The following is a 16,468-nucleotide window of genomic DNA, read 5'->3' as shown; positions in this document are numbered from 1 at the left end:
GGAGGTCGGTCCCGTGTCTCCATGATACCAGTGAGAACACAGGGTCGGTATTCACACACGTGGAGCGCCTGGTGGTGAACAATAGGCAACCACATTGAATCCACATTGTTCTGATTCCGAGACAAAGGTAAGGCACTCAATTTTTCCCTCATGTCCGATTGTTCCTTGCAACAGTTATTGCGAATTGCTGTGAACTCAATAAATCAAACGTTTTTGATGACTATATAATTATTTACATTTATTTTTATTTTCTTCGTAATGCGTTTCACACAATATTTTTATTTTCAAAATTATTGTCAAATAATTTATAATCCATCTTTGTGGAATAAATAGTCATAACCACCCGTTTAGTCTAACTGGTGGGTAGGTAAAATGTATTTAGTTATCCATTCAGAATAAACAACAGGTGCGTCATGTATACAAACTGTATTTTGTCACTATACCAACCTGAACCTAAGTAAAATTTGGATCATCCTACTGGGTCCTTAAGGGATTCGGCTATATTACGGTCATGCTGTGATAAGCAATGTTTTTACACAATAATGTCGAAGACAAGCGAGACTGGGAGCGCGGTGTCATCCCTGTGTCACCTCCTTGTCCCAGTCCACCAGGGTAGAGACGCCTGGGCTGTGTGCCACAACATTAGTCGTTTCTTCAGGCAACATCTTGATAATAATAGAGTATGGGAGTGCATTTAACACTGTTTTTTATGTTTTGTGTGGTGTTCTAGCTGAGTGAGCAAATGAGTGGGTTACGTGGGTTCAGTCTTCAACAGGACCTGGTGTTTGAGGACATGTGTGTGTGTCATGTGTTTAAACAAATTCAAATGTGATGGTGTGTGCGTGTGCGCGGACATGCATTCGAGACCAGATAGTCCTGCCTGCCCCTTCCCCTTCCCCCCAAAAAACAACAACAACAAATATGTGGATATTAAGAATAACCGGAAAGAAAAGAAGAAAATTTTGGAAGAATAAATAGAAGAAAAAGAAGTAGAAGAAGAAGAAGTAATAAGAAGAAGTGGTAGAAAAGTAGACGAGAGCCGTAAAAAAAGTAAAATAAGAAGTAGATGAAGAAATAGTAAAGGAATCGGTCGAAGAATCTGTCTGCCAAGACCAACGCTTAGTCTCTTGCGAAGTTCTCCGCTGTTAGTCTCGGCGAGCCGTAACAAAGAATGTCACTAAACCGGAAGCTTTGTCGTCTCATGCCTCGTTTTAGTAGTTAACTGGAAAAAAAAAATAGTCGTCTGCCAGCAGTCCAGTAATACAAGTTCGTACCTGCTGGCTGTCACCTGGCCTGCAAAGGTCAACAGCTTGGGGTCGGTCAGTGCCCTTTGTGCCGGGCGGTGACTGACTTCTAGCGGCGCTCGGGATACGGTCGCGTTCTTCATAACCGTTAACTCACATACAAAATTTCTCTCTGAATGCTGGAGATTTCTTTGGAAGCCTCTACTTGCCTAGCCTAAGCTACCTCTTGAATGGAATGTCCCTCTAGTCTGTGCTTTACTATCACATAGCAACACTTCAGACACATAAATAAATAACACTTTATTTATCCCAGAGGACAATTCGTGGCAGCTCGATATAAAAAAAATGCCATAATTTATTCATTACCGCCAAACAGACATGCATTCATGTGTCAGACAGCTGCATTCAAGTTTCAGACAGCTGCATTCATTCGCACTCTATAACATTCAGGACTCGCAAGACCGAGACAAGGGACAGCCTCAGTCTGCTGGTCCTGCATGCAGGTACACAATGGCTGGCCCCATGGGACTGAGAAAATTCTCCTGACAGGACATGCGATTGTTCTACCCAACACCATTAACAAAGTGGACATGGAGCTTTATCTTCATTAATATTATTTCTTACCTGATGCTTCCCAACAATGGCGTCTACTGAACACCAGCAACAGTCTCCAATGATCGCGTGCCATCGTAACAAAGGGTTGCGTCCTCAGGACTGTGGTTGCAAGTGCAATTATCAAATAAAACATCCCTTGTAAAACACATTAATAACTTCAATACCAAAACATTTTAATCATCTGAACCAGTGCAGGATGTCTGTCTGTATGTCCGGGTGTGCGCAGGACAGTTTAAGATGGCTTCTCTGTCATCAGCTCTTCCTCGCCATTCCAGATGTCCATGTCCACGGTTCTCCTGTTGCTCGTCAGTTCTTGACAAGAATTGAACCGTCTACCGATCGGAATCCTTGCGGATGGAGGGTGTTTCTCAGGGTGGTGCCACGCCGGGGTTCGTATCTGAGCGTGTCTGACGGATGTTATCATGGGGAATGTAGTTTCACCCCTACCTCCCACTATGGCCCCATGATCTCAACCAGTTCATGATCAGTGACCCTGTCACAGTCTGCGGCCACAGTCTCTCGAGCGGAACGCTCTGTCTGAGGTTAGAAAACATGTTGCAGTCAACAAGGTGACGATCGTGACGACCTCTCAAAACAGAAGAAAGGGTAAAGGTCGTCCCTGATCTTTTTTTAGGTCGTGTTCGAGACCCCACCTTTCTCGGGGGTCAGCTTCAGGGTCGACCCCAATCCCCTCTCCCTGTTCTACCTTTCCTGTGTCTAAGAATTCCTTGTGCAGAATATTTTTAGTCTTCCTGGCAGCCAAAAATGTCTTTTATTGAGTTCAGAACAATAAACAACCTATCTGTACTAAATGAGGTGTGATTGCGTATGTAAATATACAGTCTGAATGGGAGATAATTCATTAGAGATAAATACTAATATATTTTATGAGAGTTTAAAGAAAACAGGTGTAAGTTAGTTCCCAATTTCTGTCGGTATGGTGCAAACTATTACATGTTGACATTTGGTAGCGCTAAAAATACATTTAACAAACCTAATAAAAAATTTTATTATTATTATTATTACCAATCTCAAAGTGAATAAAGAAAATAAGAATTAAATGTTTACGTGGTGAACGCTTAATTACCTGTTTATGTGCACCTAGTCTATATATATATTTGTTGTCATAGTTCTTGGCATTCAGTACACCACAGCTCGTTGTCTATATTCTGTGCATTTCTTTAGTGTGTGTCGCATTGTTATGTGGAATACAGATCGTTGTAATTGCCCCACGAGGTTATGAATAAACATAAGCTGGGCTCGCTTACATGTACCCTGCACCTGACCCCTCTCTCCCACCACAGACACACGTAAACACACGCATCCACACACATGCGCACACACACGCACGCGATGTTTACTGTCGAAGGAATCATTGTGGACAGAGTGGAGGTTTGTTTGTTCTGTTTCTTGTTGTACTTTGTTGTAAATGTATTTAAAATGAGTTTGTGCCTGTGTGTTCATCACCAACTAAGATTTAGTTTTTTTCTGAGCTTTTGTGTCCAGCCCTAGGATTCATGTAGCATATTATTCATTCTTCAATCATTCTTCGGGTCGTTGCCAGTGTCAGCCATTACTTTTTCATCTTCACGTTCTCTAAGGTGGGGAATGGCTTTTACTTTCCGTTACAGATTTCTTTTAATTCAAACTGACTTTGTTGTGTCAGACAATCATTCTGCCCATGTTCTGGGTCCCAGATATGCTGCTTGTTTGTTTGTTGTACACCTGCGTACTTTGAACTCGCTTCCATCGTGCGGTTGACACTTGAGGCCGTCGACTGAGTTTTTTTGTGAAGATTCAGCAGATGGTGGACACATAATATTGTCACACATTATGCAACAGGCAATCTTTGTTGAAGAGAACATTTGTCATTCTGTCCCCACCTTTGCCTGCGGTCTCCTCTGGGTTTTTTTTTTCTATGCTTCGTACATTGGCTTTATTCCAACGGTTTATTGAGTTTACATATTGAGCAGTGAAGGAGTATAAGATGATGCTGTATTCCTCAAATGTAGCATAATTTTTTTATTCAGTCTCCGCGATGTGCATCGATGCCCCTGAGATCAAAGCCGGTTTGTTGACGCCGAGCAAACAAACAATGGCGACAGTTATGACGCACCTAGGAACGTCAACCACTTACAGCTGAGCACACAGTACCCGTCTGTCCGTTAGCCAAGGCGGCCATGTCCTATCGGTAACCCGGATGTACCCTGCCTGTGTTCGAGCAGAGAATAGGAGACCAGAGCGCTTTCTTCCCTCCTGGAGGTTACGACCCCTCATTCCTCTCCTCCCCCACACAGTTCAGTATAAGGACTGGGTCCTGGCCTTCGTGCAGGTAGTGTATCATCTGAACCACAGTTGATTACCGCCATCATCTGTCTGGATGGGCGTCAAAACACGTGACCACAGTAAGTAGTCAGACTTTATGTAAGACAAAGCCCAGTCTGTCAGTCAGTCGTTCCGAGTTGAGGGGTCAAGGCGGTGACCTTAGATAAAGTTAACGAAGATATTTATGCCATGGTCTAAATCTCTGGACCCTCGCTTTGAGACTTTAACCCGAATTGTATGGGATTTTGTTCTTAGGAGAGATAACTATTCCGTATTATATATATGATACTTATCAGGTCTGATATTTCTTGATATTTCTTTGTGCTTCTGCTGTAGGTCAGCCGGTTTTGTTTTGTTTTGTTTTGTTTGTTTCTTGTTTGTTTGTTCGTTTGTTTGTTTGTTTGTTTGTTTGTTTGTTTGTTTGTTTCCTTGTTGGCTTGTTTGTTTGTTTAAAAGAAGAGTGAAGAGAAACCAAGAAAATATTTACAACTTTACTTTGAATAGATGTTCGTGTGGTGTTGGTTTTTGTTTTTGTTTTTTTGGGTTTTTTTTTTTTTTTGGTAGTGCGTGTGAGAGAGGACACGCCCTGTTACACACTGACTGCGGACAGTGTAGAATGCGCTGTGGTGGGATGTGAGGAAGGAAGTAGTGATCAACAGATGGTGTGAACAAAGCGCACAGTCCAAGACCTGAGCCTGTAATGACATGCAGACACACAGTTCACAAAAAGCTTTACCTTTGTTTGCGGTCAGCAGATTGACAGTAACGGACTGAGTGAACTTATTTCATGAATAACGAGCTCAGAATGGCAAGGCTGCCATGAAAAAGTCAATCAGACTAAGCTGATGACACTAATCGATGTAAAATAAAAACACCAACACGGCTTCACCTAGACAAACAAAAGAATGTAGAGATGAATCAAAGTAGTAAGGTAAAGGAACATCATTATTTTTTAAATTATTCCTTCAATGAACAGTGTGTACTGGAAGGTCCGGTCCTGTGATGTCTGTATGACAAATAACAATCTTATCACACAAAAAATCACAGCCATGGCTGGTCCATATAAACACTTGTGGGACCTGGAATTATCTAAACACTGACAGTCGACACTACGAGAAAGGAGCCACACCTACAACACTACCCCACCCTACATTCTCTCGTGAGGTGTGCACTCGTGCGAACAGATGAAAGCAAAGATATCATCACATGATAAACATCCTAAATCTTAAGGAAGAAAAAAACGCAGAAAAGAAAATAGAGGGAACTGAAACATAAAATTTGTTTATCGGGCTTTCTTTATCATGTAAATCATCCTCCGACACAAGCAAATACACACCACAAGGGGTATCTTCCACTCCATTCGGGTGCGAAAAGGACAAAGCTGTGCATGTGCAGGTCCTTCTTCATGACTGTGACTCGTATTACAAGCAGCTGGAGCAACTCAATGCTTCGAAAAGATAACAAAAACATAAGCTTGTCGCTTGTTTACAGTAAAAGCAAATAATCAAGAAGAGTGGCCCTGGCGTGAGAATGTCGATTGGATGCACTCGGAGCACCAGCCGTTTGGCTGAATTTCCTTTGTTGTCAGTAACCTTAAGGGAACTTTTTTCCTTCGAAGGTCCTTTTTGATATGTATAACATCAGTCGAGATGAGTACAAAATTATCTACAAAAAAAATTAGCCTGCTCTCATTGTTTCATGATGTAGTTTCACCTGTTAATTTTAGAAAATGGAGACGGTCAGTGACAGTACCCGACTCTAGCCAATATCACTATCACGTGGGCCACCTCCAACAAGAAAGAGCTGAGGTATATGCACTTTTAGTTGATACAACTCCAGGTTAAGATATTCAAGTGTTGAGGGAATGTAGTGCCACTACTGTAATGAAATCTCTCGTGTAGTCCTCGGACCATCTGGGTACGAACCCTGCCCAAGACAAAGAGAAACCTTTTGAAGATTGATTAGAATATTGATAATTAATTAAACTTTATACATTACGGTGTGTAAAGGGATTTTAAGACTTCCTCTTGTCCATGCTGGCTACTTGTTGATTTGATGAAGGATGCTAAGTGAGATTGACCAATGTCATCTGTGCGAATATGCAAAGCAGAGAAACGAGAGCAGCAGGACATTTTTCTTGCATGATGTCAGTGGACGGAGCACGTGGTCAGCATTCGAACGACTTCCGCTTTCTCCAACGCTAATTTTAACTTTTCTTCGAGACCGAGAGGGCAAGACTTGCGAGGAAGGACTGTGGGTTAGAGAACCTTGACACAAGGGATGAGTTAGTGACACAGACCATCAGGACTGCCTGTTGTCCTCGTGGAAAAAATAACTACCCGACTAGAACCTTCACCACCTGCAGGATGTCGACGTCGACGCCAAAGCCGACAGAAGTCGTCTTCGTTCTCGAAGGGAAGGGAAGGTCTGTTATCTTTTCCCGCATCCCAAAGTAAAGTCGGAAGTAACTTTGCATCAAGGTGGTGTTGGTTGGGTGGCTAAGTGTGACATTGCTCATCTACAGAAGTGTACAACTGCCTCCTGCACAACGGTGAAGTCGAGTGAGCAAGCAACTGTCGGGCTCTGGACCGGGACAATGTTGAATATGAGTCACCGGAAGTGAGATCACTCTCTGACGTGATTGGCGGATCGAGAGAGGATATGAGAACAGACAGTCTGGGGGCATGAAAGGGGAAAGCCATTGGCGGGTCGTCACTGTCGACTGGAGTGCTGCTCCTCCTCACTGAGAGAGAAATAGTGGAATTAACATTGGAAGTACGAATAGCAAGTACAGGGACACCGTCTAGATGAGCCACCTGCTGTATGTATTTACAGTTTTTTGTATGTTAAATACATCTTTATTGCTGTATTTAAAGTCACACATTGTTAGGTCTTGTGGTCGGGGGAGAGCTCGTGAGGGGTGTAGTGGAAATTGTCATCGACTTACATGTGATTATCGTACATATGGCTCCCCTGATAAATATCTTGTCGTGGGTATTAGAAGTCAATCCTAAAAATCACCAACGAACCCACTTCCCCGAGGCAAAGTTTCCGTTGATGTAGCATGCAGGAACATTGGGGATAACACACATCTAAGTTAAATCCACATCTGGTTGTATCAAAGGCCTGCTTGCTCAGATATACTTGATTGTAGCTAACGTCCTCTCTGACTTCTGGGTGTCTGGACTTGAGACAGACTTCCTCGGTCAGCGGATATCCCCGCTTGTAAGAAGATTGAAAATATCTGCGCGTTCATTATACCAAAGAACGAAACAATACAGAAAAAATTAATCCAGAGGAGCAAATTAAAAGTAAAGCTGAAAATAATAAAAGAAATAACAATACAACTCTTTATTTAAATACTATAAAATCGGACACAGCTTTTCAGACCAAAGAAACAGCATTCTCCTTTAGACATCCATATCTAAGATGTTTGTGTATGTGTGATGGTGTGCTGTGTACTTATCGCGATATACAGTTGAAACCTGATGAAGATAAATGTGAATTTGTTTTTGAAAATTGTGGAAATCACTGAATATAAAGAGAAGGCGACGATAATGCGCACACAGGATTAACATAAAATTTTTATCCATTTATTGCTTAACAGGCATGGCAACTAAAAAGAAGGAAGCATTTGTAAACACACACACGTACAGATATATCTTAAACACTAACAGCAAGGGCTACAAGGACAATGAAAATGCCACAGGAGGTATCTAGGAACGATCTGACGGCTTATGCAAGGTGACTGGTCGGCTGTCCTCCACCCCACTCACCCACCGACCTACTTCCCTGTCACTTCCTCCTCCACCCTGAACATGTCGTCAGCAAGTGACCCCGGGGTCAAGTGCACAAGTCCTGGCTGGAAGATCGCCAGTTTATTTATTCACAAACGCTTGATGTTGGTAAATTGACAAAATTAATCCTACTGAAGCACAAGTAATTAAAAGCAATATAAATAATTAAAATATGTGAACAACACTCACACACACACACACGTAAGACAACCATACATCTCGTAAAACATGTTGCATCTTTGTAATTTTAATGTAGAATTTTTTCTGTGAAATGCACATTGCATTGTATGTTAGTGTCTGTGGGTGTTGGCATTGAATCCTGATGAGAAACGTTCCTTCTGTTCAAATGTGGAGCATGCCAAGAAATATTAAAATTCGTCTACTAAATAAACACTAATACGCTTGGACACACTTTTGAGACAACCCTGAAATCTTCGTATTTTACTACTGATTGTTTTCTCTACAGTAGCTCAGAAATAATTGTCGTCAAGCCACGTCGCCATTGTGCGATCATTGAATACACTCATGTCCACACAGGAGAGCTCCACCACCAGGACAATGAACTCTTTTGCTGTTGAGACCACCTTCCATTATTATAATTATTTCTGTGCTTCAAGGGGAAGGCTTCTAAAGCTGACTGTGTATGTCAAAGCGGATTCAGCTCCTTCTGGAAATCGCTATAGAAATTATTATGATTGTTGTGTTTGTTATTATAACCTGTCATTCAACAACAGACATGTCATCTTGGAGGACTATTGAGGCGTTGTGCGGCTCATGACTGTTGTATTGTAACTCCAGGTTTTTTTCTTAGCAAGCAGGGGGAAACCTTAACATCAATAGCTGTTTGGTTAACACGTAGCAATCAACTAAAGTGACATCAGCTGTAAAGTGTAATCATTTTAGTCAGCTAGCGGCACCTGCCACCAGCTTTATAAATATCTCTGTTTGTCTCACCGCTCCTGATGTCTTGGTTATACAAATATTGTTGTTGACTTTCAGCAGTCTGCTTTGCTTTTAGTAGAACCTTACCTCATGAACGAGGCGACATGTTTACTGTCGAGGGTTCTTCACAAAGTCGTGTTGGGGGAGGAGGAAGGGGATGGAAGCCTTGGGTCAGACCTCGGCTTGGAGGTTATCGTACTTTGGCACACACCTGCCAAGATCTAGATTCCCGCAAATCAATGAATGTTTTTCTTAAACTTTCCTTTTCTGAAGAAACAAAGAGAATTCGATCTAGACAAAGTTCAATTCAAACCAAAAATATCCAGTTTGTACACTGGTGTATGCTTTCTGCCATGTGCTTCTGTTCGAGGCAGGAAAGATCCTAAATGGACACCGCTGAATTCAATTTAACTTACAGACCAAAGGAGATATTAGGCTTTAAGATCCATGCAGTATATAAATACTCCCCCCATTTCATGTTCGAGTCCCCTTTACCCTCCAGCCCAGCAGCTGTTGCCTTGAAGTCATCTGTCGATAAGACAAGTCAATTCAGTCACTGGCTCCCCGTCGACCGAGCAAAATCCTTGCATGACGAATTACACAGTGGATGGGGCTTAAGGAGAGACACTTACTCTTGTGTCGACTAGGTGCTTCCAGAATGTGACTGACCGAACTCAGTGTGGAGAAATGAACAGGATCGTCCAACAGTTGAGGATTGTTTCGTGTTCATTATTGAAACTCGTTCTGTCTGATCTGTCTATCCCCGCTGTGGATGAGGAGAGTGAAGGAGTAAGATTTCTGTGCATGAGTCAGGTCAGTTGCCATCAAATCATGTTTGTAAAATGTTTCAAACGCCGATTACTAAAGAAGACAAAAAATTTGTTAACCAAGGGTTGTCCTCTCAGTAAAATGCAATGAAACCAATCGTCGGTCAGTCAAAAGACGACACAAAGCTGACGACTGTATTTAACTATGTGGACGAATTCCGGTTTGCTGCAGCTCTCCACTTAATTTCAAGATTTAATTCAATTATATTTTTATTTATATGACAGTGAAATAAAGTGCATTGTATGTGATATATCAGGTACAAAGAAGATGGGGCCACGAATACAACTAAATAATTAATAAAAATGTTTTGTATTTGTCTTGTAACTTAAAACTTTACCTACATCTTGAAAGTCCGATTTTTGTCTTCATCGATACGACCTACAGTTTATACTTATAGAAAATCGCTTAGAAAACAAAATGTCTACATAAAGGTGAGATCAATGCCCTTGGACAAAGTACAAACCGACAGAGAAAAGTTGACAGTCCACAGAAGACAGTCCACAGCACACTGATAGTTGTACACAAAGCCTCCAGGAGTAGACATCAAAGATGGAGGCAAAGTTCTCCTTCTTTAAACTACCTGAACAAACAAACAGCTGAGTGGTTAAAGCATCGTAGTTCGAGGCCGAAGAGGTGGCTGACATCTTTCTGGATTAGGGGAGAGAGGACAGGGGGGTACAATAGATGCTCATGGTCCTTGCAAAAAACTTTGCCATAAAGAATACCTCTACTGCTTCTGTGTCCATTGGTTGGACTATCGTCACTTCTTTTGGAAAGGTGTCTTTACCTTTTCTATGGTCCTGCGACCTATGGTGACAAAAGTGTGTCAATGGATATTTGCCAATCTTATGGAAATGTTGATGTATTTTGTAAGAGCAGCAGCAAGGTATAAAAATGAAAAACAAATACTGCAGATAAAGAAAGTTTAGGGTTCTCAAAAGTGTGTCTGACTGTTGTGTGTGCAGGCTGTCCACCCAGGATGCAAGTCCCGCATTTCCTATCGAGTACATTCAGGACCAGATCGGACACCATCTCCCTCGTCCTGCTGATCTGTCTGGCTCTGGCCACAGTGTCCTTCTATGCTTACTCTGTGCCTCAGGTGTATCTGAGGATAAGAGATGCAAAGCAGCTGGCAGCAAGACAGATGGAGGCCTTCAGTCAGTGGATAGCAAACGACACAAATGACACCTGGGAGTCCACGGACCATCGGGACAAGAACGGATCAGTGGCAGGAGGAAGCCACCCAGGAGACGACTGGCCAACAAAAAGTCCTCTCGAAGTTTGTGTAGGAAGCAACCAGACCATAGGAGAAGTAGAAGACCTTTTCTGCATGGTGAGCCTTTTTGACAATCAGTGAATATATTCCGTGATGGGTGATAGGTGAGTAAAAACAACAACCAAAACGAAGTGTGCTCTTCAGCAAAATGTTAATGAGTTACCATTTGTTAATTGAATGATAGAGACTGATGCCTTATGTAACAGATGTTCACAACAGCCTATCAAGGTCTTTGCATCAATGTATGAGGCTGAACCTCTGCTCGCACAATAAATCAATGTATGAATAATGTACAGATGACTGCACGTGCAAATACATTTAATACGAGCGCACAGACAGACGATATGATTGTCCACGGCACACCCATGGGTCGGTGGTCATTGTGGACATGCAGATCGACAGCAACAGGGCGAGAGAACAGGAGCACGTGTTGACTTAATAACTCTATACCTCTGTGTAATGTAATTAACGGAAATAGGGTTCGTGTTCCCCATCTGAGATATTTAAGTGTTTATTTTCTGTACGCCATACTCATATTACAAAGTGCAATGCAGCGACACGCAACAGAACATATTTAATAATTTATCTCCTGAGCAATAAAACTTGAATGTTTAATGTATTGTACTATGTTTTAAGTTTCGTATAAAAATAGCTTGGGGTTTTTATCTAGCCCCGGCCTAACAGTAACAATAAAATTATGATTGGGAATAAACCATTTCTGTATAGAAGTTGGGTAGACAAAGGGATATATTTAATTAAACACTTGCTGGATGAAAGAGGAAATTTTCTATCATGTCAAGATGTTAAAAGGATATATGATGTAAACATTAATTTTGTCTCTCTAAATGGTTGCATAGATGCCATATAATGGTTGCATAGATGCCATAAAGGAATATATGCATCAAGACAGAGAGAATGCAACTGATCCATCACCGCTTGCCTATGATACAAATAAAACTCTTAGTGTAATTCAATCTGTACAGAAAGGTGCAAGACTGTATTATGATAACATGGTAACTAATACACATGTGCCTAACTGTTGCTCAAAATGGGATACAAGACTAAATAGAAATGTAGATTGGCACATTATCTTCAGGAAAGTAGCCAAGATTAAAGATATTAAATTAAAATGGCTCCAAATCAGAGTCTTGCATAGAATACTGGGGACAAAAATAGCTTTATTTAATATGGGTCTAGAAATTGATGATCTTTGTAACTATTGTAGATGTGAAAAAGAAAACATTCAACATATTTTTTGGAAATGTAAATGTGTTCAAGATTTCTGGCAAAACTTTCAAAATTATGTGTCAAACAAATGTGGGATTATGACAAGGATGATATTAAGTGAACACCTGGTTTTATTTGGATGCGGTAATAACTTTAAGACAGATGATGTACTGGATTTAATTTTACTACTTGCTAAATTATACATATACGCTTGCAGATTCAAAAAAAACCACACCTCAGTTGCAACCATTCATTCAGATACTACAATATAGATATAAAATTGAAATTTTTAATGCACGCCTGGAAATGAAAGAAGAAAAAGTTGTACAACTTTGGCTACCTTATATGCAACTTGTTGACCAAAACTTAAGCAGTGACTAGACTTTCATACATGTTGACATACACTACCTTATATGTCTTTTATATTGTTATATATGGTATAGTGCAATGGAGTGAATGGCTTAAACATAGAATATGCCATATGATTAATAGGTAAATGAAGAATAAATGTTTATATATTCAAAAATAAATAAATAAAATAATGTGCAAATAATAATAAGGAGAAAAATAAATGTTTATATATGTTAAAAAGAAAGCTAGTTTAATTGTTAGATACTAGATAGTATATTGAAATTACTTTAAATCAGAGTCCTGCACAAAATGTTGGGGGCAAAAATGCCTGGCACTATTTAATGTTTGTGATATTGTTATGTATGCTCGTTATAATTCAAGGAATATGATTTGGATGATTTTGTCATGTAATGTAATGTGTTAATGGAAAATAAATGTTAAAAAAAAAAATTAAAAAAAAAAGTTTCGTATAAAAATAGCTTGGGGTTTTTGTCTAGCCCCGGCCTAATTACGAGCCCGACTTTAAGAACCCTTGTTGGTGGGAGACCGTCACCAACACCACAGGAGGACAACCGCTAGACCTTCCCTCGCGAGAACTGCGTTGTCTCCCTTATTTTCACATCTTGTGCTGCTCCAAGTCTGGAACCACGGACCTGTACTGGCGCATCGCTCAGCATCCAGACATCGTTCCAAACGTGGGCTACTTTGGCAAGGAACAGCTCTTCTGGGCGTGGCTTAAAAATGGTGGGTGAGCTGTCGTGTATGTAAAAATACTTGTCGATTTTATTCTACTGTAATATAATATTGTTGCAATTGGCTTCAGAATGTCTTATGTTCCTAACAAATGTATTCTTTGACACAATGGTGTCAGGGCTTCTGCTTACGCAAAAAATTGCGTACAGTAAGCATTAAAAGTTCGGAGGACCCCTTCCATTTTCCTCAATGGGGTCCCATTCAAATTTGGGCGAAGAACAGGAACCCCTTAAAAATCTGTAGCAGGGGTCCCTGGGACCCCAAAGAATTTAGCCTTAGCAGAAGCCCGGGGTGTAACCACGACTTTTACTTTTTGAAGGATTTTTGGGGAAGTGGAATAAAGGCCCCTCAAAACCTTTCATAGACTACATCAACGGCTTCCAAAGTATTGCCAACTACCTCAGTAACGACACTATGCCAGTGAAACAGAAGACTCAGCTTGTCACGTGTAAGTGTCTCTGGCAACCATCTTCTACTCTCAGGTATTTCGCATTTCCTCAGCTTTCCCTGTCAGAAGGTTTTGACTATCGTAGTCAGGGATTCTGACCTTTATCCCTTCTGAAAATATATTTTGTGTGTATATTTTATGTCTCTCTTTGTGTCTCTGTATCAAGCTCACGTACAGGATGCTGAATTAGAAGGAACGTATTTTTTTAATGGCACGCACGTACACACACACACACTTTAAATTCAATATTTACTCACATAAGACTTGTGTTCGTTAGTGGACGGCTCGCCTCTAGACATGTGGGATTTACGAGGATGGATTCTCCTGCCCCAGAACAGAGGCTTGAGAGAGCCACAAGTGATGACCCCTCACCTCATGCGCCACCTGTACCGTGACCCCAAGTTTATTGTCCTCATGAGAGACCCCGTGGAAAGGTAGAAATCTTTGAAGAAGTTCGGCCAAAGAAAAAAATAATAATCCCGCTGCTGATGCATCTTTCCATTTGGCCAAGTTTGCAATGTCTCCGTGATTGTTATAGAAAAACTTTACTAAACGATTAAACTTTTGTTAATATTCGTCCGATTAAGAATCCCATTACGTCCAGTCTGTGTTGTTCTTCTTGCTCCACCTTCACTTGAGACACAAAGACGAACCGTTAACCTGTTTTTTATTATTTTTTTTCCCATAGACTTTACACGGCGTACCTCTTTCACAAAATGGGAAACAACTCTGAGTCCTTTCACCTGGCGGTTGTGAAGGCCATCGCCATGTTTGACGACTGCCTGGCTCACGCCCCTAGTCGGCGAGAATGTTATTTTAACGGCTCTGTTATAGAGCACTTACCTGTGAGTACATCAACGTCACCTCCGTTACCTGTTCTCCTTCCTCTTGGCAACAAAGCCTCGCTTTCGTCGCAGCAACATAAAATGTCTCCGCCATTGTGTTCAGTAAACCATCATTATCAAAGTTATTATTCACACTAAGTTCTGCTGTTTTAATATTTTCCACTTTCTACCTTTTTCCATGTGTAAGTTCATAGCCAGATGAGCATTCCTAAGCAAGAAGATCCAGTTTCACAATTATTGTCTCGCAGGCTGATGTGCATTTCAACTGCTATGCTGTCTTCATCAAGGAGTGGTTAGCTGTGTTTCCATGGAAACACTTCCTCTTCATGCGCACTGAGGACTACTCTAAGAATTTAAAATCCTCTCTCCTGGAGGTTTTCCGTTTTTTGGATTTGCGTAAGTATTTCTGTTTTTTTCTGATCAAAATTTTAACTAATCACCATCCTGTTGCTGACCATTTCGACAGGATGTGCTCTTCTCAAAAGAGGAGGACACAGTGAGCCCACTCCTTCATCCCTTTTATCAAAATGTCCATTTCTTTTTCCTGTTTTTTTTTTAATTGCCGTTTTCATTTACTCAACTACAGACACCTTGTTTCGACTGTCAGTCGCATTGCTTCAGCCAATAATCATGTTCAATGGTGCAAAGCGTGTCGGTACATGCAGTCAAGGGAAGTAGAAGTTTGTTTCTAGTTACCGGAAGTTCGCGCAATGGGGTCCAAACACTCACTTGCCACAGCGGAACTTAGGTCACAAGGTCCTGTGTTCAGATCCTGTCACATGACACATCAACATCCCTCTAGGTATGATCCCTGTTCACATTCCTGACCCTGGGGGGGATTCTCGAGGTTTCTTCCCCCTTCGTTACCATTTCCCCCCTCATAATTCTAACTAACAAAGTGGATGCACTTTCCTGTCACGTGACCCAAACATGTATTAGAAAGCAGCCGTCATTTCCTGCCGCAGTTCATTGTCAGTTCCTGTCTGTGGCAGCCCTCCCTGACAAGCGGACCATGAAGAAGATGGTGGAGCTGCCGATCGCACACCACACACAGGAGAAGGACAGCGCAGGCGCCATGCTACCGGAAACTCGCGCTCTCTTGCGGAAGTACGTGGAGCCCTGCAATGCCGAGTTAGCGGCCCTGCTGAAGGATGAGAAGTATTTATGGAAAGATGTCTAGAAAAAACCTCTTCACAATCCTGCAACAGATGTTTCCAAAGACTGCATTATGTGATAATTTCTTCCGTGCCTGAAGGAATATTTTTCTGACCTGACCTCACTACTTGCACCGCAAACAATCCCAAACATCAATAAACAATCTTCAAACCTTTTTCCCTCGCCTGGACTTGGCGGTCAGCGAAGACATTAACTACAAGTGATTCCTTTTACTCAGAAACATATTTGCATTAGTGTATAAATATTTATATACATCGGCCTCGTTGTCGATGCTCCTTACTAGTGCTCAGAGTCTAAAACTAAGTCATCACAGTTTAATAGAACTCACTTTATCAGCTTGTGTATATATATAATAATTCTGATTTTTAATTTGATTCATAATGCTGTATATGTGATATACAACAGTGGCCTTACTTAGAAGATTGTGGTGATAACAGATAATAGTGAAATGAGATGATTGCCTGGTGAAGGTGATAGAAGTTGGTGTGGTTGAGATGAGTCTTATGTTTTGACATTGATGCTGTTATTGCTTTTAAAAAATATCTACAATGTCTATCCGTTCTAAAGTGTTTTTCTTCATTATAAAATAATATGGTGTGGTTGATCCGAGTTTTGGGTTCAGGCAAATGATATCCCGCTCT

The 16,468-nt window shown here is 41.1% G+C and overlaps 1 protein-coding gene across 5 annotated transcripts; it reads left to right on the top strand.

Annotated features, from left to right (window-relative positions):
• LOC112559704 (carbohydrate sulfotransferase 15-like) lies at positions 1 to 16,384 on the top strand. 5 transcript variants are annotated; one of them, XM_025231042.1, is made up of 8 exons: positions 1 to 127; positions 10,717 to 11,084; positions 13,103 to 13,349; positions 13,678 to 13,806; positions 14,084 to 14,240; positions 14,495 to 14,651; positions 14,900 to 15,047; positions 15,644 to 16,384. In XM_025231042.1, exons 2-8 carry the CDS (start codon positions 10,731 to 10,733, stop codon positions 15,829 to 15,831), a joined length of 1,380 nt encoding a protein of 459 aa, XP_025086827.1. In that variant the 5' UTR covers positions 1 to 127; positions 10,717 to 10,730; the 3' UTR covers positions 15,832 to 16,384. The 5 variants fall into 5 exon arrangements, with proteins under 5 accessions (XP_025086827.1, XP_025086822.1, XP_025086824.1 ...); XM_025231037.1 differs by lacking the exon at positions 1 to 127 and adding an exon at positions 4,124 to 4,264; XM_025231039.1 differs by lacking the exon at positions 1 to 127 and adding an exon at positions 6,866 to 7,005.
• The last annotated feature ends 84 nt before the right edge of the window (positions 16,385 to 16,468 follow it).

This window comes from Pomacea canaliculata, linkage group LG3 (genome assembly GCF_003073045.1).
Source record: "Pomacea canaliculata isolate SZHN2017 linkage group LG3, ASM307304v1, whole genome shotgun sequence".
Lineage (NCBI taxonomy): Eukaryota > Metazoa > Mollusca > Gastropoda > Architaenioglossa > Ampullariidae > Pomacea > Pomacea canaliculata.
This window is presented reverse-complemented; position numbering and strand designations above follow the sequence as displayed.